At 42.5% G+C, this 24,728-nt stretch overlaps 1 protein-coding gene across 1 annotated transcript in view; it reads left to right on the forward strand.

Moving 5' to 3' along the window:
• Positions 1-7,649: 7,649 nt before the first annotated feature.
• Ube3c (ubiquitin protein ligase E3C) overlaps positions 7,650-24,728 on the forward strand; it is a 103,510-nt gene continuing 86,431 nt past the window's right edge. The window contains exons 1-2 of the mRNA XM_057782998.1: positions 7,650-7,983; positions 23,388-23,441. Coding sequence (XP_057638981.1) covers positions 7,918-7,983; positions 23,388-23,441 — 120 coding nt within the window. The 5' untranslated portion in view covers positions 7,650-7,917. The remainder of the gene's footprint in view (positions 7,984-23,387; positions 23,442-24,728) is intronic.

Genomic DNA, 24,728 nt, shown 5'->3' on the forward strand with positions numbered 1-24,728 from the left:
CCGCCCGGTAAGGCCAAACTTCTTAATCCCTCCCAACAGTTGCACAAACTTGGGACCAAGCCTTTAAATACACAAACCTATGGAGACCATTCTTATTCAAACCCCCTTAATGGCTGTTTGTGGGATTTTGACAACTCCAGGGGACAGGTGATTGGGCACAGCTTGACTGTCTATGGTATAATAATTTCCTCAGAGTTGAAACATTACACCACGGAGAGAGGTTCTTTAAGGCTCAGAAATTTCTTTTTCTTTTTTTTTTTTTTTCTTTTTTTTTTTTTTGGTTTTTCGAGACAGGGTTTCTCTGTGGTTTTGGAGCCTGTCCTAGAAAGAAATTTCTTTCTTTCTTTTTTTTTTTTTTTTTGGTTTTTTCGAGACAGGGTTTCTCTGTGGTTTTGGAGCCTGTCCTGGAACTAGCTCTTGTAGACCAGGCTGGTCTTGAACTCACAGAGATCCGCCTGCCTCTGCCTCCCAAGTGCTGGGATTAAAGGCGTACACCACCACCGCCCTGCTGGGCTCAGAAATTTCTAAATCCACGAGTTGGCTGGGCGACACACTCTCATGCTATTGTCCATGGTTTTCCAAACCAGGTCCAATGAAGACACCTCTTCAGTGTTCTTTTCTTGTGGGCTTTCAGCAGTGTGGGCCGAGCTGGGACTATGAGGGATGAAGCAGCAGAAAGCTGTGGTGGCAAAGACCACAATGATGGCTGATAAAATGTGGTGAACGCCACAGCAGCATGGCAGTTGATGACTCCACAGCTTTAACCAGGACCTCAACGCACAAGCTTGATCCCACTTGGCACCATTTGTAGGTCCAATGCTATGCATCGCTGCCTGGGAGCCTGAACCCAGCTGGTGGCGGTTCAGCCATGGCGGCCCACGCTTGAGTGATTCTGACGACCCCTGGTACTTTGTTCCTGAGCAACAGTGGGAGTCTCAGCTGGCACCCAGCCTCCCAAGTACAGAGGAGCGAGCGTGTGTTCAACCGTACTGACAGCGGCCGCTGGATTGTAGATGTTGGCCAAGAGAGAAGCTGAACTGTTGAACAGCAGCCTGAGCAGCGAGCCCATTAAAGAAAGCAGGAAGGCTGGAAGAAAAACCTGTAGGCTCAGTCACTGGAAAGATCCAAGAAAATTGTCGAGTTTTGAGACCAAGGGTCTCAGTCTCCCACCTCTAGTCAACGGTCCCATCCCTGAGGCCGATGCAGGAACACTAGAGGGCTCCACTTACCGCTGCTACTGTGTGACTTACTGCCACAGTTCACTGCTGTCTGCAACAGAAGGGAATGAAAGCTTCTAGAAACTAGCACTTGAAGAGCTCCTCCTTGGCTCTCTAGGACTTCCATCAAGAGGAGCGAAAGGAACCTAGCCAGCTGATTCATGGCACCGAGTGCACGCAGTTCTCTCTGTGTCTGACTTACTTCACTTCGTGTGGTGCCCTCTATGTTGCTGCAAATGGAAGGATTTTCTCTTTTTAAAGGTTGAATGGTGTGGGTGATGGTGGTGCACACTTCTAATCCTAGCACTCAGGAGACAGTGGCAGAGACAGGTATATCTTTGAGTTCCTGGCCAGCCTGATCTACAGAGCTAGGGTTAAACAGAGAAACCCTGTCTCGAAGGAGGAGGAGGAGGAGGAGGAGGAGGAGGAGGAGGAGGAGGAGGAGGAGGAGGAGGAGGAAGGAGGAAGGGGAGGAAGAAAGAAGAAGACCAAACCAAAAAAAAAAAAAATAGTTGAATCTTACCTTATTTCTCTCATCTACTAATGAACATTAATTTTTCCCCATAGTTTGTAAAATGTGCAATGAACACAGGAGGGTGAGCATTTCTTTTCCTTTTTAAAAATATGCTTTCAAAGCCCACCTCTAGGGAGATGCTTCCTCCACCAAGGCCCCCACCTCCTAAAACTCTGCAGACAATGCTACCAACTGAGTACACAACTGGTGCTATCCAGTTTGACACAGTTTGACACAGACACACATGCATGCAAAACACTCAGGTGAACACTAGCTGGCCTCTGAGAGACATTCAAAGCACCCAGTCTCACAGACTTCCAAGCATCATAAAAGTTGGGGCTTTCTCTGTGACAGGTTTCGTTTTTAATCTCTGTGACAGGTTTCGTTTTTAATTTTATTTTGTTTTGAGACAAGGTCTCTCTGTAACCCTGGGTTGTCTTGGAATTGACTCGGTAGATCAGACTGGCCTCGCACTCACATAGACCATCTGAGTGTTAGGATTAAAGTTGTACACCCCTACACCTGGTTTGTGATAGGCCCCTTATCTAGCATGAATCAGGCCCTAAATTCAATTCTCGAAAAGCCCACAATAGTTTAAAATGTGTTACTTCGGTTGGAGTGAGAAACGCAATAGTCTGTACTGACATCACTTAGGACCCTGAACCAGTCGCGGGAAAGAAGGTATTGCTGTAGAAACTGACCTACAGGAGAGTCAGGGTTGAGACTGAAGGTACAACCAGCTGCAGAGACGAAAGGGCAAAAGCAGATCCAGAGCAAGAACAGTGGTTTCAAGTCCAGACGAGGAAGCAGGTGGACCAGCAGATAGCAGTTGAGGAGGCTGCACCGGCAGTGGAGGGCTGAACCAAACTGAACTCCAGGGATAACTGGGAGGTGTCTGCCTGTTGATCTTTGACCCACACCAGGAGTCAGACTTGCAGACCTGCACCGTCACAGGTCTAGGTGTCCACTTTGTGGGGTCTAGGTGAGGGAGTTACACGTTTTCTGCAGTCTGGTATGGGGGGTGTTCTTAGGCCTGATTTCTCTGATATGAGCTTAAAGCACCCATGTGCCCCTACAGTTCTTAGTTCACCCCCCTAAATTTATAAGATGATATTTTTTTCTACTCCCAGGAATAATTCATTTATCAGTCCGTGCTACATGAGAAGTGATCAGGCAAGGGGCTGGAGAGATGGCTCAGTGGTTAAGAGCACTGACTGCTCTTCCAGAGGTCCTGAGTTCAATTCCCAGCAACCACATGGTGGCTCACAACCACCTGTAATGAGATCTCGCGCCCTCTTCTGGCCTGCAGGAATACATGCAGACAGAACACTGTATACATAATAAATAAATAAATCTTTAAAAAAAAAGAGAAGTGATCAGGCAGATGGCGGGGCTTGTGCATTCACCCAGGCCACAGTCGTCCTCCACCCTCAATCTGGGGTCAAAACCTGCTTGTAAAAAGGCACATCTGGAAAACCAAACTAAACCCATGTTTACACAATATGGAGTAATTAGGGGAAGGTACAACCTGATCTCAGGAAAGTGATTATGCTATGGATACTGGGAAAGGTTATCCCTGGCATCTGTAATCCAGAGACCCCAAGGAACAGGTGGTGTGATTCAGCCTGGGCCGGAGGCTGGGGACTGATACAGCCCTCCTCCTCCCACCCCACCCTCACCCGTACCCATGAATCAGGAGCTCCAAGATGTGGATGACAGGATGGTGACAGGAGATGCCTTGAGAGCTAACCCGATCTACCCTCCCTCACCCTATTGTCAGACCTGCAGTAACTGGAGAATGCTGGCCCACAGAAGTGAGCAGATCTTTCATCAGTCCTGTTCAAATGCTAATCTTTCCTGGAAACGCCCTCACAGACACAACCAAAAATAATGCTTTACTAGCCATCTGGACATCCCTTAGTTTCTGGACACATAAAATAAACCATCCCCATAGTCTACACACACCACACCTGCCATGTAGGATAGTGGTTATTATTTTAGGCTGCATTTAAAATTTGTTATTTTGAGTCCCTTATACACATTCACAGACAGTTGCAGGAATACTGCTTGCTACAGAATTGGAGGACCTGAGTGGAAAGAGTTTTTGTTTGTTTGTTTGCTTGTTTTTGTCTTTTCAAGACAGGGTTTCTCTGTGTATCTCCAGATGTCCTGGAACTCACTCTGTTAGACCAGGCTGGCCTCAAACCCACGGAGATCCTCCTGCCTCTGCTTCCTTGAGTGCTGGGATTAAAGGTATATGTCACCATTGCCTGGCTGAGTGGAATGAGTTTTACTCTCAGTTCTTGGAAGGACGAGTAAGGAGGCGGCAACCAGTCTAGTTCCAGGCTGTGAGAGATCCTGTCTCAAAGGACAAAGTACAAGGTCTAGGTGCCTGAGAAACAACAGCCACGCTTGTCCTAGGCACACACATAAACACACACACACACACACACACACACACCATTCATGCCTGTGCACATTCACAGACACAAAAACATTACACATGTGTTTCAGATATCAGGCTTGGAAATCTAGTTTCTGACTGTGATTACATTTTACATCAGCATGGTCCAATATCCAAATCAGGGTGACATCGTGTTTATATAGTTATTGGTTGTTTTCTGTACAATTGATGTATAATCTCCTCAAGCTGTGGTTCCTGAATCCATAAGGCTGTGTCCTCAGTTCCCCACTGGAACTCTGGAAGCATGGATTGTACTGAACCGTAAACATATTGTGTTTTCCCCACACGTACTTGATAGGCTGCACCTTTTCCTTGGAAGAAGGCACTTGACAACTTCACATGCCCTAAGATACTATGAAAACTGATACAGTAACAAAGATGATTACTAAGTGTCTAATGGGAGGGTAGCAAATACAATGTGTATATTAGGTGGGGGCATCATTCAGATTCTAGGAGGAACAGCACAATTTCATCCCATCATTTAGGTGGGTGCACAATTCAAAACTTATGAGTTGTTTATATCTGCAATTTTTCATTTAATATTTTAAAATCATAACTGAGTGTAGGTAACTGAAAAGATGGACAAGGGGGAGATGTGTGTTTAATAAATCCCACTTATTATTTTCAACATAAACCCTATGATATTACCACCACAAACAAGATAACAATACATCCAAAATCTTCCCCAAATAGGTGTGGGTCACCTTGTCACAAACATATTTTTGTGCAAACACTATCACATCTAAAGACTTTCCTGACACCAGAGACCATTGAGTTCTCTTCTGCCCTGTCCCCAACTCTCTCACCACGGCTCTGTTCTAAATGGAATCTCAGTGCCAGAGTGACCTTTGGGGACTGGTGTTTTTGGTCAGTGTGACATCCTGTCCTCAAGGGCCATCCAAGGTGTTGTGCAATAGTTACTTTCTTTCTGATGTTTTGGTTGTTCCCAGATTTGGGCAATTACAAAGCTGCTGCGTGTGCCATATTCAGATGTGGTTTATGTCATAGCCCTCCTCAGGCTTGGGCAAATGCATAAGGGAGTAGTTGCTGGCTCATGTGGTTAGACTGTGTTTACATCTTTATTAGAAAAAACACCAAAGCGTTTTGCAGGCAGTTCTGTGTTCATTCTGTGTTCTCAACAGAAGGAGAGGTCTGTTTCCATGGCCTCCTTACAGTATGTGGTGGTGTGAGTCTTCATCTGGTTAGTAGGAGTGTGTATCTATAGGAGTTTGACCTATCTCTTCCCATGACTTTTAGTCATTATGTATTTATTCAAACACTATTTGGGGCCCTGTTACTTAGTGCTGTTGCCAGTATAGCACTAAGCTTGCAAGACGGTCTAGAGAGAAAAGTGCTTGCCATCAAGCTTGATGACTAAACTCAACCAACTTCTTGAACCCTCATAGAGGTAGAGAACAGACTCTTGCAAGCTGTCCCTTGACTTTCATGTATGCGTACACACGAACAGGGTGGTAAGTTAGAGCTTGTGAGATGGTGCAGCAGGTGAAAGGTAAAGGCACTTATCACCAAGAGTGACTGAGTTTCATTCCTGGTGCCCGTACGGTGGATGAAGAGAATCAGCATTGACAAACCGTGCCCCGGCCTCCACATGAATATCATGGGTGTCTGCCTCTCCCCTCCATGGACACTAAATACGCGAAGATGTAATACTTTATTCTTTAATTTAAAAAGGGCTTGTCTATCGTGGTATGCACACCTCTAATCCCAGCACTTGGAAGGCAGTGGAAGGAAGATCTCTATGAGTTCCAGGCCAGTCAGGGCTGTACAGTGAGACCTTATTTCAAAAACAAACCATAAATAAATAAACTAGACTGGAGAGATGGCTCATCAATTATGAGCACTTGTTGCAGAGGACTTGAGTTCAGCTACCAGCACCTACATGGGAACTCTGTTTCCATGAGAGCCAGTGCCCTCTTCTGGCACACACCAGGCACACATGTGGTACACAGACACTCATGCAGGCAAAATACTCATACACATAGCATAAATAAATCTTTTGAAGAAAAAAATCAAAAAAGATAACATTCTCAATCATGTGTGCATGGTATATGTATTATATGAGATATATTTATGTATGTTTATATTCCATTATTTATGTCATGCATACACAATACACATAACTTACATTTGTATGCACATAGAACATATACTATATGATATATATACTATCATATAGTACAGACATGTGGATATGATATATATTTCATATATGCCATGGCATGTATTTATGTTTTTGTATATGTTTATCAAACTCTATGTATGTGCATATCGTTTATGCATAGGTACATGTGTATATACATGTGTACATTATATATATTTATGGAGCTTTGTGACATGTATGTGTATATTTATGTTGTATATGATGTAGATTCATCTATATTGCTCTGTGTATAGTTATGTTTGTGCATATGTAATAGTCTATGGTGTTTTTATACATGTGCATGCATATATTAGATATATGTTCATGTATATAAATGTATGGATATGTTAGGGTATTTTGTGTGTTGTGTATATGTGATAACTTATATATGTATTTATGTATACTAGATATTCATATTGTGTGATATATATAGTATGCTGGTGTATAATTTTTTTCCTCGTTATGTTGGTGTATATTTGTGTATCTGTATGAGACTATAGCTTAAACATACTTATGTGTATACTAACTATATATTCATGTATTATGTAGTGTGGTATAATTCATGTTGGTGTGCATTTTACTTTTTTTTTTTTTTTTTTTTTTTTGGTTTTTCGAGACAGGGTTTCTCTGTAGCTTTGGAGCCTGGCCTGGAACTAGCTCTTGTAGACCAGGCTGGCCTCCAACTCACAGAGATTCACCTGCCTCTGCCTCCCGAGTGCTGGGATTAAAGGCATGCGCCACCACCGCCCGGCTTGCATTTTATTTTTGTTCTTTTATTTTTGCTTTGTTTTGTTTTTCGAGACAGGGCTGGAGTCTGTCCTGGAACTCTCTCTGTAGATGAGGCTGGTCTTGAACTCACAGAGATCCTCCTGCCTCTGCCTCCCGAGTGCTGGGATTAAAGGCGTGCGCCACCACCGCCCAGCTCTTTTGTTATGTCATATATTATTCGTCTCTGAGTTATGGTGCAGATTCTCAGCGTTAGTAAACTATTCCCGCACACCTAGCTGGAAGTCGCGTGTGGCCTCCTTCGCCGGGCTTTCAGTCTCCGGAACGTGCCCGTCCCCGTTGTTGTCGCTTGGGAGCTCGGCTGACGGCATGACGCACGCACGGAAGTGTGGTGAACCCCGCGGGGCCGCGCACGCAGGCGAGCCCGGGGGCTGCCGGGAGGAGCGCCGTGCTATTGATGGCTAGCGCCGGCGCTCACGCTCGCGGGGGCTGCCGGGAGGAGCGCCGAGCTATCGATGACTGGGCCGCGCACGTTCCCGGGGCCGCGCGCGCAGTGCAGGCGGTCACCATCTTGGTTCAGACGGCAGCGCGGTGCAGGCGCGAGTCGGGGCGCCCCTCGCTCGGCGGTGGCGCGCCGTGGAGGAAGCGGCGCGGACAGGCCGGCCTCTAGCGTCGCCGCGCTCGCGCCCGCGGGCAGGGCGGAGAGCGCAGAGCCGCAGGCGGGGCGGCGCGGAACAGCGAGGCCGCGACCCTGCCGGGCCCCGCCCAGCCCGCCGGGCCCGCCCCCGGCCGCTCCGCCGCCTGCCGGGCCGCGCAGATGGGATAGGCGGCGAAGATGTTCAGCTTCGAAGGCGACTTCAAGACGAGGCCCAAGGTGTCTCTCGGGGGCGCGAGCAGGAAGGTGAGGCGGTGCGGCCCGAGGTGTTAACCGAACCCGGGCTGGAGGCGAACGCCGGCCTGTCAGCACCCGGGTGGTGGTGCTCGGCGGGCCGCCGCGGAGCGAGCTCGGGCTGGGCGCTGCTGGGGCGCTGCCCTGACAGGTCCCGAGGAGCGCTGCCGAGCCGTGGAGAGAGCGACCGGGTGGGTCATTCCTCGCGACCTCGCCGCGCCGGGCCAGGGGCCGCAGGTTTGACCTGGAAATACACGTGCATTGGCAGTCTCTGGCCTGGGCGTTACACGGTTAGCTGTCCAGCTGTGAGTCACAAGGTCGTTGTCCCCCCACTCCGTCCTTTCAAAAAGAACTCTTTACGAGCTGTAAACGTGACATACCCGCTCATCACAAGCTTAGAGTGTGCCGTTCTCTGGAACAGCCCAGGGAAGAGTCCCTTGTGCCTCTGAAGTTGTGTGTGTGTGTGGAGGGGGGCAAGTAGGACAGGGTCTTCGGAGCAGGCGTCTTGATTTAGCCTGTCCCACTCAGGGCTTTCCAGAGTTGTGCCTGCCTGAGACCTGGGGCCGGGTCGCATCTGGATGTCTGGTGCAGGCGGAATGACACTGCCTAGCATTCTGGATTGTCTGAAGGAGGAGGGCAGCCGACCGAGTTCTAGGCTGAGTCCGGAACCCAGACAGAATCCCTAGAGTTCAGTTAAGAGGATTTTTTTTTTAATTTTAAGCAGGTTTTTAAAGTTTTATTTAAAAAGAAATATGTGTATGCTGTCATATATGTATGTGCACCACAGGCTTGCTTAGTTCCAGCAGAGGTCAGAAGAGGGCTGCGGGTCCCCTGGAACTAGAGTTAAGGACAATTGTGAGCCGCCATGTAGGTACTAGGACCCAAATCCAGGCCCTCTACGAGTGCAGCAAGTGATGGTAACTGCCCAGCCATCTCTCTAGCTCCTTAATGTAAATTCTTGACAAAATTTATTATTATTATTATTATTATTATTATTATTATTATTATTATTATTATTGTGTATGAGCAGTGTGCTGGACCATTGCTCCAGCCCCAGCTCAAAGGATTTTTATGTGGACACACCCATATGTAAAGGATCACCCCTTATTTCAGATCAAGACTATTCCTGGCATTTCTATCCGTAGTAGTTCTTATCGAAGGTGACTGCTTTTCTGACTTGTGTTAACCACACACAGGTCATACTCCCCCCCGTCCCCCACACACAGGGTTTCTCTCTGTAATAGTCCTAGTTGTCCTGAAACTAACTCTTGTAGACCATGCTAATCCTAAACTCACAGAGATCCACCTGCCTCTGTGCCGCCCCCCTCCTGTGATTAAAGGCATGTGCCACCACCGCCCAGTTACCACAGGTCAGTTTTAACTGTTGTTGAACTTGGTGCCAATGAGGTCAGATGAAATGGGTGCTTAGTGGGAAATTGGATTTTTTTCAATTGAATAGGTCTTTTCCTTTTTAAAAAGTTAAATGAATATTTTTATGTTTATTATCTGTAAAGGGTTTATGCTGGAAAAGTCCAAGACTTGATGAGTCTTGTGGGGAGGTAAGACTTATACCTTGAAAAGTTAAAGAGTGGTGTGTACTAATGACTGGTTTTTATTTCCCTCAGGCTGATAAGAGAAATACAGAATTGGTTGACTTGGTCTAGAAAGGTGGGAAGAAGTAGGAGGAGTTTGAAGGGATAATTGAAAGGGTTTGAAGTAGTTGTTTGCTGGGTTCCACTGCTTCAATTCTACCGTCTACATATATTTTGTTTTATTTATAACCCTGAATGGCCTGAGACTCACTGGATAACCCAGGTAGGCTTCAAGCTTAAGTATAATCCTCCTGCCTCTGCGTTCCAAGTGCTGGAATTATCAGTAGTAATGTAGCAATACACCCAGCTATGAGTTAGTGTTCTGAAATCAGGATACACAGTTTATTTTGCAGCTCTTTGTGTGTGTGTGTGTGTGTGTGTGGACTATCTTAGTAGTCATTTGATTGCTAGTACACTAAAACTAGTGCAAAAAAGCGAGCAAACTATGAGAGACGTGATGATATTTCATAGAACGTATAAGCCAAAAACTGACCTAAGTTTCCATGTTACCAGTACCAAGATAGTTTAGCTCAGCCATCCTCCCTGAGCTGCATTCTTGATCTGTACATAGGTTCTGTCCATTTGTTTCATTCTAGCCAGCCAGTGGTCATGTATGACTTCCTGGTTGACTGTCTTGATCTCCGTTCCTGCTGGAGAGGAAATCTGCTTGACTGGGTCATGATTTCCATTTGTGAGCTGAGTTCCAACTTCTGAGGAACAAGGAGAGGGAATCTTTCAGCACAGATTATTCTAGGTGTGTGGCCAAGCTAGAAGATTTACAGAATAGGGCTTGAGAAACGAATGCTGAAGTTAATGTGAGGTTCAGGCATGTGTGGAACCAGAGGAATTCTGGATAGACGTATAGGTATGGGGGATGTCAGTGAATTGATGACTTAGTTGCTGACTCAGCTTTGGACAGGAAGGATTAGATACACCTATACACCTTGGAGATCTAAGGAGACTGATATCTGAGGAGTGGGCCAGAGGTGCTGAATGGTGCCTCCAGATAACACCATAGTCTAGATTTGGAACTGGAAAACTGGTGACTGGAGAGTGTGCCCCTTATGGTAGCAGGAGCTGAAATCAAGACTTGCAGTTTGATGAGAAATGGAGGGAGTGGTGCAGTGCCTCTCTGTAAAAGACCAGAAGATTGGTTTGCAGGAAAAAAGAATTTGAAGCCTAAGGAAGATTTGGGTGATAGGACATTTTGACCAAGTTTTACAGAATGGGACAAAGCAAGGAGAGGAGAGACAGGGTGTAAAAATACAGGGGAAAGCCTGGAAAAACCAAATGTATATACTTTGAAACTACTTTCCGACTGAAGATGAGGATGCATGTAGATTTAAGAGAGTTGTAGTTAAGAGGAATGACTTTAACATTACCTTTGCAAGTTTAACATCACCTTTGCGGTTTTCCATAGCTACTTAATCTAATAGTGGCAATAAAATTATAATCACTTCAGTGTTTGTTCATTGCTTTATCCTTTAGAGCAGCTTTAGGCTACAGACAGTGGAGCAGGTGGTAGAGTTCCTATGTCTTGATGAGTTTTTTCCTGTGTAGTATTGTTAACTAAAGTTCACAGTACTCTGGCAAAAGACTACTATAATGATCTAACCCTAACCAAGCATCATGCAGAATAGTTCCCATTGCCTTTGAACCCCATTGTTCTTTGCCTAGCCACTGCCCTCACTCTCCTTACCCCTAAATACGTCAGATCTTTTTCTGTCTACATAGTAATGTTGCTTTTTCCAGAATGTCGGTGTTGGAATCATATAAAACACAGCCTTTCAGAATGACTTCTTTCACTTTTATATGTGTTTTAAGGTTCCCCCATATCTTTTCATGCCTTGCTAGCCTTATTTATTTATTTGCTTTATCTATCTATCTATTTACTTATGAGTTTTCAAGATAGGGTTTCTCAGTGAAACAGTCCTGTTCATCCTGGAGCTCACTCTGAATACCAGGCTGGCCTCAAACTCACAGGGATCCCTTTCCTCTGCCTCCCAAGTGCACTAAAGGCATGCACCATCACCTGATTTTTAATTTTTAAATTATATTTATTTTATGTATATATGCATTTGTGGGTATGAGTACCATAGCACTCCTGTGGAGGTTAGAGAATATCTTAGGTAAGTCAGATCTTTTCTTCCACTGTGTAGGTCCCAGGGATCAAACTCAGGGTGTTAAGTTTGACTATAGTACCTTTACCCACCGAGTCATCACACCAGCCTGTATTTTATTTTGTGTTAATTAATGGTATTTTATATACATATATAAAGGCATATATTTTTAAAGAATGGTTTGAGGTTTATAGAAAAATGGGTGAAAACAAAGTTTTTAAATATTCCTTCTCACTTCTTACTATTTACTATAGTTTTGTTTCTGTTATTGTTATTAAATATTTTCTGTGGTTTGAATTTTGCATATTGTCTTGTTTTGTTTGTTTTTTGTTTTTTTAAGACAAACTCTCCCTATGCAGCCTAGGCTCACCTAAAACTTGCAGCAATTCTTCTTTAGGCTGCTCATGTGAACCACCCCACCTGGCCCTGCAAATTGGGTTCTTGCACTTAGCAATCTGCTTGTCTTTTGTGGCTTGATAACTTTTCTATTTAGTATTATTTCATGGTATGTACCAGTTTGTCTTACTCAGCTGTATTATATAATGACTCATGAATTGCTTTCAAATTTTGAGCAGTTACGAATAAAGCCACTGTAAACATTTGTGTGTATATAAGTTTTGAATTAGGGTAAATACCAATAAATACCTTTTTTATTCTTACTGTTTTTCACAACGTTGGGGACCAAACCCAGAGCTTTGAGCATGGTAGACTGTTCAACTGAGCCTTATCTCCAGTCTCTGGTTTTTTGAAACAGGTTCTGATATATAGCCCAGGTGGACCTTAAACTCCTGATTCCTCTATACTGAAATTATAAGCAAGTGCTAGGATTGTTTAAATGTGCATCACCACATCTGGCTGCCATCTGTATGTTTTTGTTGTTGTTGTCAGGAGGCAGAGGCAGGTCAAATCTCTGTGCGTTCAAGGCCATCCTTTTCTACAGAGAGAGTTCCAGGATAGCCAGGGCTGTTACACAAAGAAACCCAGTGTTGAAAAAACCAATATATTTTGTTTTTTGTTTTTTGTTTTCTTGAGTGTATATATTCTGAACATTAACTCTTCGTCAAATATTTCTTTCTGTCTGTACGCTGTTGCCTCTTTTTGTTGATGGTTTTGTTTGCTGTACAGAATTGTTTTATTTTATAATTTTATTTATTTTGGGTGTATGTGTAGGGTTGTGTAGCAATGTCCTAAATAAAATATTACTGTACTAGAGGGAGAGTCAGTGAGACATGGAAAATAAAACAACTCACAACTCTGAAACCTGTTAAGATTCATAGGGTTCCTTCCTGTTTAAGGTTATATAAACAGTAAGGAGATTGTTCAACTTGTTGTGTGGTCTACATGTCCTGCAGAAAGCTTCAGGGATGCCAGTTTTGTGAGGGTCCATGATGGAACGAGGTTTTTAGTGATGCAGCTGTCTTTGAACTGTCCATACTCTGTAAGTAATCCAGTAAACTAATTGGTTCATCAAGTTAGACTTCGGTGAAATTGTTTCTTTGGTCTGTTGTTGGTGCCCAATCTGCAGTGAATAGACATTTGTTCAATCTCTCCAAGAAAAGTTCCACAACGGAGCATGTATTTACAGGATAGCTGTGTGCCACAGTGGATGTGTGGAAGTTAGAAGATGCCTATCTACCTTAGTTTGAGGCAGGGTCTCTATTGTTTTTGCTGACTGGCTGTGTATTCCAGCCCCCTTGTTATGTACAGCCTGTCCACTGTTTTTTTAAAAGACTTTAGATTTTTTTTAGAGGATTTATTTATTATGTATACACTGTTCTGCCTGTATATGTATATATATGTCCCTGCAGGCCAGAAGAAGGCACCAGATCTCATTAATGGTGCTTGTGAGCCACCATGTGGGTGCTGGGAATTGAATTCAGGACCTTTGGAAAAGCAGTCAGTGCTCTTAATCTCTGAGCCAACTCTCCAGCCCTTTAAAAATTTTTTATGTGTAAAAGTGTTTTCCTAGATGTATGTTGTATGTGCATTATGTATGTACTTCATGACTATGGAGGTTAGAAGATTTTAGATCCTATGGCACTGGGGTTCTGGATGGTGATGAAGCATGAAGGTACTGAGAACAAGAACCAAACTTGGGCTCTGGTGTGGGACAATGGTTTATATTCTGTCAATTATATTTAAATAAACGCTGATTGACCAGTAGCCAGGCAGGAAGTAGAGGCGGGGTGACAAGATTAGGAAAATTCTGGGAAGAGGACACAGTTCTTTTTTTTTTTTTGTTTTTTGTTTTTTGTTTTTTTCGAGACAGGGTTTCTCTGTGGTTTTGGAGCCTGTCCTAGAACTAGCTCTTGTAGACCAGGCTGGTCTCAAACTCACAGAGATCCGCCTGCCTCTGCCTCCCGAGTGCTGGGATTAAAGGCATGCGCCACCATGGCCCAGCGAGGACACAGTTCTTTCCCAGCCACAGAAAAAGCAAGATGTGACCACCCCACTGAATAAGGTACTAAGCCACATGGTTAACACAGATAAGAATAATGGGCTTCTGTAAGTTATAAGAGTTAATAAGAAGCCTGAGCTAATGGGTCAATCAGTTTATGACTAGTGTAGACCTCTGTGTGATTTTCTCTGGGACTAAATGGCTGGGGGACCTGGTGGGACAGAAAACTCAGTCAACAGGGCCCTCTTTGAAAACAAGTGCTTTTATTTTATTTATTTTAAAAATTTTCGAGACAAGCTCTCTCTGTAGTCCTGGCTATCCTGGAACACATTCTGTAGACCCGGCTGGCCTGGAACTTATAGAGATCCGCCTGCCAAGAAAGGTGTTCTTAATCACTGAGTATCTTTCAGTATTTTTTTCTTGTAAGGACTATTGTTTCTTTTTGTATTTTTAATTTTTATTTATTTCCTTATATGTATGTTTTGCTTGAAATATATGTTTGTGCATCACGTGTGTGCCTAGTGCCTGCAGATCCAGAAGAGGGCATTGGATCTCCTAGTATTAGGGGAGCCTCAGGGTATTTTCTTTGGAGGATGCTTGCTTCTGTTTCCTTGTATGTTACAATAGACAGTTGTTGCCCTCAGTTGTTCTTTCTGCAGGATTCTCCTGTGAAGCAGAGCTGTTAGTGTCTAGAGGAAGCAATTAAACAGAACCCACTATAAACCAGGATGCTTGAGCCCTGGTCTGTTCACAGTCCAGTGTGGCACAGAAGTATGCAGCCTCCTTGCTGTGAACTCTGCTGTCTGTACCTGTAGTTGGATGCTCAGGACATGAGAAAGGGGCATTAGGCTCTAAATTTGTCTAAATATGGTTTTCTTTCTTTCTTTCTTTTTTGGTTTTTCGAGACAGGGTTTCTCTGTAGCTTTGGTTCCTGTCCTGGAACTAGCTCTTGTAGACCAGGCTGGCCTCGAACTCACAGAGATCCACCTGCGTCTGCCTCCCGAGTGCTGGGATTAAAGGTGTGCGCCACCACCGCCCAGCCTAAATATGGTTTTATTATGATGAAGCTTCAACACTAATTAATTCTTCTAGTCATGCTAGTAAGCTCTAGTGACTGGCAAATAGTTTGGTGCCTGTGTCATCTTTGTGTTGTGAAACAATTTACTACAAAGGATGAAACTGTTAAAAGTACCCTGGAAACTGGTCTGTAGTTTAGCTGTGTGCTTTTTAAAATTTTTTTTTTTTTTTTGAAACAGTCTCACTGTGTAACCTTGGCTGATCTGGAATTCATTACTTACCAGGCTTTCCTCTGTCTCCCATGTGCTGGATCTAAAGACATGCATTGGCATGACGATACAATTTTTACATTTTATTTTATTTGCTTGTGTATATTTGTTTACCACATGTGTGCCTGGTGCTCGGAAGAGAATGTCAGATCCTCTGAAGTTGGAGTTGTGGATTATTGTGAGTAGTTGTGTGGGTGCTAAGAATTGAACCAGGGTCTTCTGGAAGAGTAGCCAGAACTCTTAACCACTGAGACTTTTCTCTAGTCCCTGAAACTATAATTCTTGATAATGAGGAAGCCATACTGTTGTGAGCTTTCCTTGTTTTAAACATTTATAGGGCTAAGGAGATGGCTCAGGGACGGGTATGTAAAGTACCTGTTGCACAAGTGTGAAAACCTGAGTTTGGATCCCCAGAACCAGTGTAAAAATTGGGTGTGATGATACATGTGTGGAGAACATGGGCCTGTAGCTGTAAGGTGCTCAGCAATTGGGATGTCCATACAAGATTTGTCTTTTGAATAAGTTCAGTTTATTTGCACAAACATTCCTTATACTATCATGCTAATATAAAAGTTAAACAGACATCTCATCAAGTAGGGACAGTTGTTTGGGCAGAAATGCTATAGGGTCCCACTGGGGAATCTTCTCTGGCGAGGGTTCTTCAGACACTTGCAGGCTTGACCCATTTCCTCTGTAGAGTCCTTCTGTAGCAGGCTGGGAGGGTGGCACTGGTAGAAGTTCTTTGTGGGTCTAGCCACAACACCAGAAGTTCAATGGTCACTGAGGCCAGCACCACTGAGAGTCTCAAGTTCTCTTGCTGATGGGTATAGAGGCTAGAGAAGCTGTGTCTCAGGAGTAAGTCTAGAGACCATTAACCAAGTCACAGGAAATGGCCTTTAAGTTGTGTTCTTATAGCATGCCTGTAACTAGCCCTAATAATGGGGGGAGAAGGGACAGATGAAGCCACAGGACTTGTTGGCTAGCCAGTCTACCAAAGCAGGGAGCCCTGTGTTCAGTGAGAGGCCCTGTCACAGAAAGAAAGGAAGGAAGGAAGGAAGGAAGGAAGGAAGGAAGGAAGGAAGGAAGGAAGGAAGGAAGGAAGGAAGGAAGAAAAGAGGGAGGGAAGGAGGGAAAGAAAAGATAGAGGTAGAGGAAGATACCCAAAGTTGATCTGGTTGACATATGTGCATGCACAGGAGAGTGTACTTGCATTCATGTTCACAAACATATAACCTATACATATTTCCAATTTCTAATTAAAAGTGTGTGAGTGGTTGCAAGTTGTGATATTTGTGTGAGTTTCAAAGGACATCTTTTGGGAAGAGGTTCTGTTGGGAATGAAGATAAAACAAATTCAAGAGAGTAGTGAAGGCTGGGTATGATGGTGCTTGACAGCACTTGGAAGGTAGAGGCAAGAGTATTTCTGTGAGTAAAAATAATAAATAGCAGGCAGATCTGTGAGCTTGAGGTCACCTTGGACTACAGAGGACAGTCAGAGTTACACAGAGAAAACTTGTCTTGAAAAAAAAACTAATAAAATAAATGAGTTCATTAAAAATTTAAAAAGCAAGAAAATAACTAGTTTACATAGTTCAAACAGTGGGAAATAAGATTGTCTACTTATATTTTCACTCTTCTCCTCTTCCCTCCCAGCTTTTTCTTTATTTTAGACTTTGTTAGCAGAGGTTGCTTGTTCATTTGTTCGTTCCCGACTGCTCAGACTCAGAACAATCACACAAACTATATTAATTGTAATTTGCCAATAGCTTAAGCATATTTCTAGCTAGTTTTTATATCTTAAATTAACCCATTTCCATTATTTAATATTTTGCAATGAGGCTCGTGATATACTGGTAAGGTTTCCGGGCAGCTGTCTCCTTTGGCGGCTACACGGCATCTCTCTAACTCTGCCTTCTTTCCTCCTGCATCTGCTTGGAATTCCCACCATATTTAATTCTGCCCAGCCAGTAGGCCAAATTAGCTTTATCCATTAACCAGTGGTTCATAGCATACAGAGGAGAATCCCACATCAAGACTTGACTTGTAGACTTTCCACAGCCTTCCAGTGCTGTCCTCTGCATTTAATCATGTAGGTGTCCACATTCCTCTACTTGTTTACTGCAGTCTGAAGCTCCTTGAGCCCCTCTGTCTGTCTCTTCCCCCTAATTCAACTGGGAGAATGGCAAGGTTCACTTCATTCTTCTGATTTAAATGCTCATTAAAGTTGCTTTCAACATTGATTAGTTTAGGTCCTGTGTGTGTGTGTGTGTGTGTGTGTGTGTTTTATTATTGACTAGTCTGAAACTTGCTGTATATAGACCCAGATTGTCTGAAATTTGTAGCTCACCCTCCTGTCACGGCTTTTTAAATGCTGACGTTATAGGTATGTACTACAGACCTTGCAGAATTTTCCCCTTCTCTCTAATTCAAATAATACTTAAGGAATATTCTTGTGACTGTCATTACTGTCTGTAGACTAAATTCCTGGAAGTGAAACTTCTAAGTATGTAGTTTTGAATTTAATAGGTATTTCTAAGTTATGAAACTGAGGAAGTTATGTCAGAGCCTCTTCTTCCTATCTGCCCTATACATTGCATTAGTTAACTTTCTTTTTTTTTTTTTTTGGATTTTTGAGACAGGGTTTCTCCGTAGCTTTTGGTTCCTGTCCTGGAACTAGCTCTTGTAGACCAGGCTGGCCTCGAACTCACAGAGATCCGCCTGCCTCTGCCTCCTGAGTGCTGGGATTAAAGGCGTGCGCCACCACCGCCCGGCATTAGTTAACTTTCTGTATCCTAAACACATATTAGAAATAAGTTCAGTATCGTAAAGAAAGAGACCAACAGACTGGAGAGATGACTCATGAGTTAAGATGTCATGCCTTCAATTCCCAGTAACCACATGGTGACTCACAACCATCTATAATGAAATCTGGTGCCCTCTTCTGGCATGTAGGTGAACACACAGAAGACTGTATACTTGATAAATCAGTCTTAGAAGAAAGAAAGAGACCACCATTCCAACTGAAGTATCTGGATGAAACAGACTTTACTCCTGATCAAGAAGGTGTGCTCTGGGAGAGCAGACATACACCAAGACAGGAAGTGCATGATATTTATACTAAGTCAATTTGATATTTATACTAAGGAAGGTGGTGATTGTCTTTTCCTAGATGGCTGAAGTTGGACCTCAATTTTATTCAGTTGGCTAATCTGAAAAGAATCGGTGCATAGGAAATGGAGGAAGGGGGAAGGAGTCATTGCTCCTAAGAGAAAAGAATTACTGCTTCTGGCCATCACATTTCTAGAGTGGAACAGTGGGTGGGCCTTTGAGTAATCAGGTTTTATTGGGTAGGGAGGATTAAAATATTTGCAAGTCTTATAAGGCAGTGGAGACAAAAAGATCTTAATTCCTTGTCCTACCTACAAGTTTTATAGTATTAGAAAAGACTCTTATTTCTTTATAAGTTTTCATTCTTCCATAAAATAAAGTTGAAGTTCTTGTGCTTGAAAGATTTATTTTCACTGGGCAGTGTAGTTAACACCTTAATCTCAGCACACGGGAGGCAGAGGCAGGCAGATCTCTATGAGTTTGAGGCCAGCCTGGTCTACGGAGTGAGTTCTATCTAGGACAGGGTTATTACACAGAGAAACCCTGTCTCAAAAAAAAAAAAAAAAAAAAAAAAAGAAAAAAGGTTTATTTTTTATTTGTTGCATATACTTTTGCTGATTTTTCCCTTTGGCCTTTGCTTTTCATATTCTTTCTTTAGATTATTTATTTATTTATTATGTATACAGTGTTCTGTATGCCTCCATGCGAGAAGGCATCAGATGTGATTGTAGATGGTTGTGAGCCACCACGTGGTTGCTGGGAATTGAACTCAGGGCCTCTGGAAGAGCAGCCAGTGCTCCTAACTGCTGAGCCATCACTTTAGCCCCTTCTTATTATTTCCGAGTGCTATAACAAGTCATTTTGTGCTTTTACGAATATTTGTTTCCACTTTGTCTCTTGTCTTGAATCTTGGTTATGGCTTGCTTTCTAAAAAAGTGAATTAATTCTGTGATCAAATTTATCATTCAAAGCTAAGCTTTGTAGCTGTTTTAGAGAATGTCATCTTCCACATTGAGATTTTTAACACCTAGTAGTGGTGGTTTGGCGATGCAGCCACAGGATGGAACTGCATATTGCCTTGTGGATTCTGATCAGAATTTTTGTCTGCTGTGTTACAGACTGGTTCATTTTCAGCAGCATGGTGAAATTGCACTTTTACTGGTATGAGTCACTTTGGAAATTAGGGTCATGCCTGTGCTTTTTATTCCTGTTGACTGCTGAACCTGATACCAGTTAGATATTAAAGGAAAATAGAACTTTTTAAAGTCTGAAGGTGAAGATGGTTGTATAAACACAAGTATTGATTATGACTAGGATGGTTGTGTATCTCTCGTATTTCTGACTCTTTGGAGGCATCTTTTTAGTCTGTGTTGTAAACTTGTTATCTTCGAAGGAAAAACATAAGTCAATAAGTAGATTGAGCTTTTTGATCAATTTTTTTTGTTTTTATTTTTTTTAATGTAGTGACAGAGAATGAACTTGTCCTATTATGTACCCCAATTCCATCAGAAGCCACCCTCATAGGTTTTATCTTGCAGCCATTTCAAGACTTCAGTTGGATCCCATTGAGCTGTAAAGGTTATGGATGCAAAATTGCTAAGTGGGTAGCCTGCTCCCTGAGTTAGGGTTGGAAGTGATAACTAGTGACAAAGCAAATAAGACAGCCAACAAGATTCTTTCCTCTCTAATGGCACAATTGCAGTCTACTATAGACAGGACCATATTGCATAGACTCTGTTCTCTAAGGCAGACAGTTGATCTGGTCTCTGAGAAGAAGCAGCCTGTGATAGGTTGGATCAATGGCTTCTTTACTGAATAACCAAGACTTCGAAGACTTTTCTAATCCCTAAACTAGAGGAATCTATTGTTGACACATGACCAAAGCATGTTGTGTGTTTGCTAAACAAGAGGGCATGGTCTGGTGTGCTCCAGTATTGGAAAGTATCCAAAATCAAATCTGCTTCTTATGTAGGCAGCATTCCTGATCTTGATGTGCAGGAACATTTTATCAGTTTCAGCACATGGAGTGTCCACACTGGTTAGGTGCAGCTCTAGACTTGTGAAGGCAGGCACCTGCTTTTCTTTCACACTGGAAGATGTCAGAGCCCTTCTTTGTCCAGGATTTCTGAAGTGTAGGGTTTGTCTGATATGTATTGTTTTTGTTTGTTTTAGTTTTATTCCTAATCCTTCTATCTCCCAAGTGCTGATATATTACAGTCTTTATTTTTAAAAATTATTTAGGAGCTGGAGTGGGGCTTAACAGCTTAGTTGGTAAAGTACTTCTCATGTAAGAATGAGAACCTGAATTTAATCCTTAGTAATGGTGGCAATGGATGAACTTAATCCTAGTGCTGGGGAAGTAGATACTGGAGGATCCCTGGGACCTGCTGGCCAGACAGTTTAGCCAAATCAAGGAGCTCCAGGTCCTAATGGGAGACCTTTAATCTACAGAGGCAGATAGATTGCTGTGAATTCAAGGCAACCCTGGTCTACACAGTGAGACCCTATCTCAAAACAAAACAAGAAAACAAGCAAACAAACAGAAACCCCAAGGTGGACAGCTCCTTTAGAATGATATTTCATAAAACCCTTAAAATTAAATTTCCAGGTTGCGGTGGTATACACCTTTTATCCCAGCACTCAGTAATCAGAGGCAGGTGGATCTCTGTGAGTTCGAAGCTGGTCTACAGAGTGAGTTCTAGGACAGCTAGGGGTACATAGAGAAGCCTTGTTTTGAACTCCCCCAAATAATAATAATTTTAAAATTATTTTGCAAAATGTTGTGATGTGTACCTTTGATTCCAGCACGCAGGAGGCAGAAGCAAGAGTATCTCTGAGATTGAGGTCAGCCAGAGCTACATAGAGAGAAACCCTTCCTCAAAAAGCAAGCAAGCAAACAACAAACAAATAAATAAAGGTTGCTTTTGATTGTAATGGAGTTTGAACTGGAGACTTCATACAAGTTAGAAAGGCTAAGATATCTCCAGCTGTCCCCACCAAACTTTTAACTTTTTTTTTTTGATGATCTCATTAAGTTACCAGACTGCCCTTGAGATTACCTTCCTAAATGGCTGGGATTATGGGCCTTTGTCTGGTTTAAAATGTAATCCTAAAGGTAATTTATTTTGTTTATGTGTTTATCACAAGTGTTACACATTTTCCACCATACAGACGCAAAGGTCTTTTCTTCAAATAAATGCATGTACTTAGTCTTTGGTAAGATTATCAGAATAGTCACATTGTGTCCTCTGTGTTGTTCTGAGCTGGAGTTGACGGCTCCTGAGGTTTTATTTCTGTAATGTTTCTCTGATTCCTGGGTTGGTGTTTACAAGGTTTCTTCATTGTGATTTGTCATCTTTCCCTTGGTAATTGTGATATGAAATTGAGGCCAGGGAAATGCTTATTGTTAAACTTTGGGCTATGGTATTAACCTGTTTCAGTGGGTTTTATCTGCAGTAGTTACTGCCTGATGCTTAAGACTGTTCTGTCTATTGACTAGTTGTGGTGAGGACGAGATTTTTGGGTCTTTTGTTTGTTTGTTTTTTGTTTTGTTTTTTTTTTGTTTTTGTTTTTTGAGACAGGGTTTCTCTGTGTCACCCTGGCTATCCTAGAACTCGCTCTGTAGACCAGCCTGGCTTCGAACTCTCAGAGACCCATCTGTCTCTGCTGGGATTAAAGGCATGTGCCACTACCACCTGGCAAAGACAAGATTTTTCCCCGCTGTATTTATTCAGTTATTTTTGTAAGTATGGTGTTATGGAGATATACCTGGTCCTATGGATTAAACATAGTATCTATTGTTATTGCGTAGTGTTGCTTGAATCATGAGAGAATGTTGGAAACCAAAGCTGGTAGACAGGATCAAGACAAAAAAAATCAAGACAGAACCTGTTGAGGATGAGTGTTGGCGGAGGGCAATAAATGCTGTGTGGGATACTGAGTGGGCTTTGGAAATAAGTGAAGTCCACTAATAGAAAGCTTGTTTAGTTAATGTTGTACCTGTGTTAGTTTCTTGTTGTTGATATTCTGGTTGTGTAGAGAAGTTAAGAAGGAGTATACAGACAAGGGAAGGTCAGTTTGAAAAAAGGTCAGTTTTAAATTAGAGATTTTTTTTTTTTTTCCCCGAGACAGGGTTTCTCTGTGGCTTTGGAGCCTGTCCTGGAACTAGCTCTTGTAGACCAGGCTGGTCTCGAACTCACAGAGATCCGCCTGCCTCTGCCTCCCAAGTGCTGGGATTAAAGGTGTGCGCCACCACCGCCCGGCGAGATATTATTTTTGTAGCTTTTTTTTGTCTAAAAGTTTTTTGTCTAAAGAGTTTAAAAGGCCAATTTCAAGAAGAACTTTTAGTGACAATGGGGAATCCTTTAATAAGTTTAAAGCAAATTGTGTGACCTTTGGACATGTGTTAGATAAAGGCACCCCCCAACTATTTATTTATTTATTATGTATACAGTGTTCTGTCTGCATGTATGACTACAGGCCAGAACAGGGCACCAGATCTAATTGTAGATGATTGTGTTTGCCGGGGTTGATTGTGAGCTACCATGTGGTTGCTAGGAATTGAACTCAGGACCTCTGGAAGAGCAGCCAGTGCTCTTAACCTCTGAACCATCTCTCCAGTCCCTAGATAAAGGCTTTTATTTGAAGATTTCCATGATAAAGCTATAGGTTTTCTTTAGCTTTTCATATTGTTGGAAGAGTTTGATTTTATATATTATGTGCTTTGTGTCAGTGTATATGCTGTATTTTACCAATTTTCGTTTGTACATGTGATTCTTCATGTCAGAAAAAGCTGGGAGTATTAAGTAGATCTTTGGGAATCCCTTTTGGGCCAAAACATTCTGTAATCTTTGTATGATAATGTTTTCAGGCTTGGAATTATTATCCTTATCTTGTCTCTTTTTGGATTTAGGAAGAAAAGGCTTCTCTTTTACATCGCACTCAGGAAGAAAGACGGAAGAGAGAGGTAATGGTTTTGACTAGTCTGTAGATTACTCTTTACAAACCCTTTTTTGCAGCATTTTTTTAAAACTTTGTTCTATAAGTGCATGCATGTATGTTTTGTGAGTTTTAACTTTTGCAACGATTTTGGATTGTATTAAATTTTACAGTAAGCTTTTCATTCTGGAACCACTGAGGAAAAGATAAAATGGGCTTAAAGGTTGAGTTCTGGCTGGAGAAGAATATGGGGTTTTGGTTGCCTTTTTTGTTTATAAGAAGGTTTCCAGAAGATCTAGAAAGCCTTAATGTACAGTGTTCATATTTTTCCATATAAGGAGAAAACTCAACTTTAAGGTACTTGTTAACACAAGTTTATAAAAAAGATAAAAGGAGCTAATGCCGTTCTGGTTTTTTGTTTTTTGTTTTCATTTTTTAATGCCTGTTTCCTGCCAGCCTAGCTATGCCAAGCTGGTTTCAAACTCCATTTTCCTGCCTCCTGGATTTTTGGAATTGCAGTTGTATGTTATTGTATCTTATTTTGATGTTACATCTTTTGGGGATAGTTAACTTCAAACAACTTTAATGGTTAATTATAACATACTATAAGACCTTGCTTTTCTAGTTATATGTTTTGGGTCTTGTTATTTTACTTGTTTGTTTATTATTTGTATCTTTGAAACAGTCTCTTTATATAGTCCTGGCATGGGTCTTGTTATTTCTGGGTAGCCTGGCAGTCCTAGAACTTGCTCTGTAGACCAGGCTGGCCTGAAACTCCTAGTTCTGCCTGTCTACACCACCTCCCTGGGTCTTGTTATTTCAACAACTCATTCCTGCATTTAATAGATGTCTCGGAGCTTGTGGTTTGTCAGGTTCTGTTGTGTTTGCTGGATACAGATAGCAAACAGTAAACAAGACCCTGCTCTGTGGTGGTGAGTCTTGGGTGACAAAGACTAAGATGGTATTGAGAGTTGTTAAGACAGTAGAATCATGGCTGCTCACTGAGGAGGTTAAGATGGATGGCACTGGAGAACAGGGCAGGGTAGGTAATACTGAAAAACTAGAGGTTGATGCCGTTCAGGATCCTCTGCCTAGGGAATGGTACCACCCACATGGAATGGGTCTTTCTACATCAATTAACAAGACAATTCCCCACAACATATGCACAGGCCTACATGTTCTATTTAATTCATCATTAAGACTCTTCCAAGGAGATTTTAGTTGTGTCACGTTGACAGTTAAAATTAACTAGCTCGTGAACTAATGACATTTATGGTCAACTAGAACTGATTTAGCTTAAAATTTTAGGGAAATT

The sequence above is a fragment of the Chionomys nivalis genome, chromosome 1 (assembly GCF_950005125.1).
Source record: "Chionomys nivalis chromosome 1, mChiNiv1.1, whole genome shotgun sequence".
In the NCBI taxonomy this organism is placed as follows: domain Eukaryota; kingdom Metazoa; phylum Chordata; class Mammalia; order Rodentia; family Cricetidae; genus Chionomys; species Chionomys nivalis.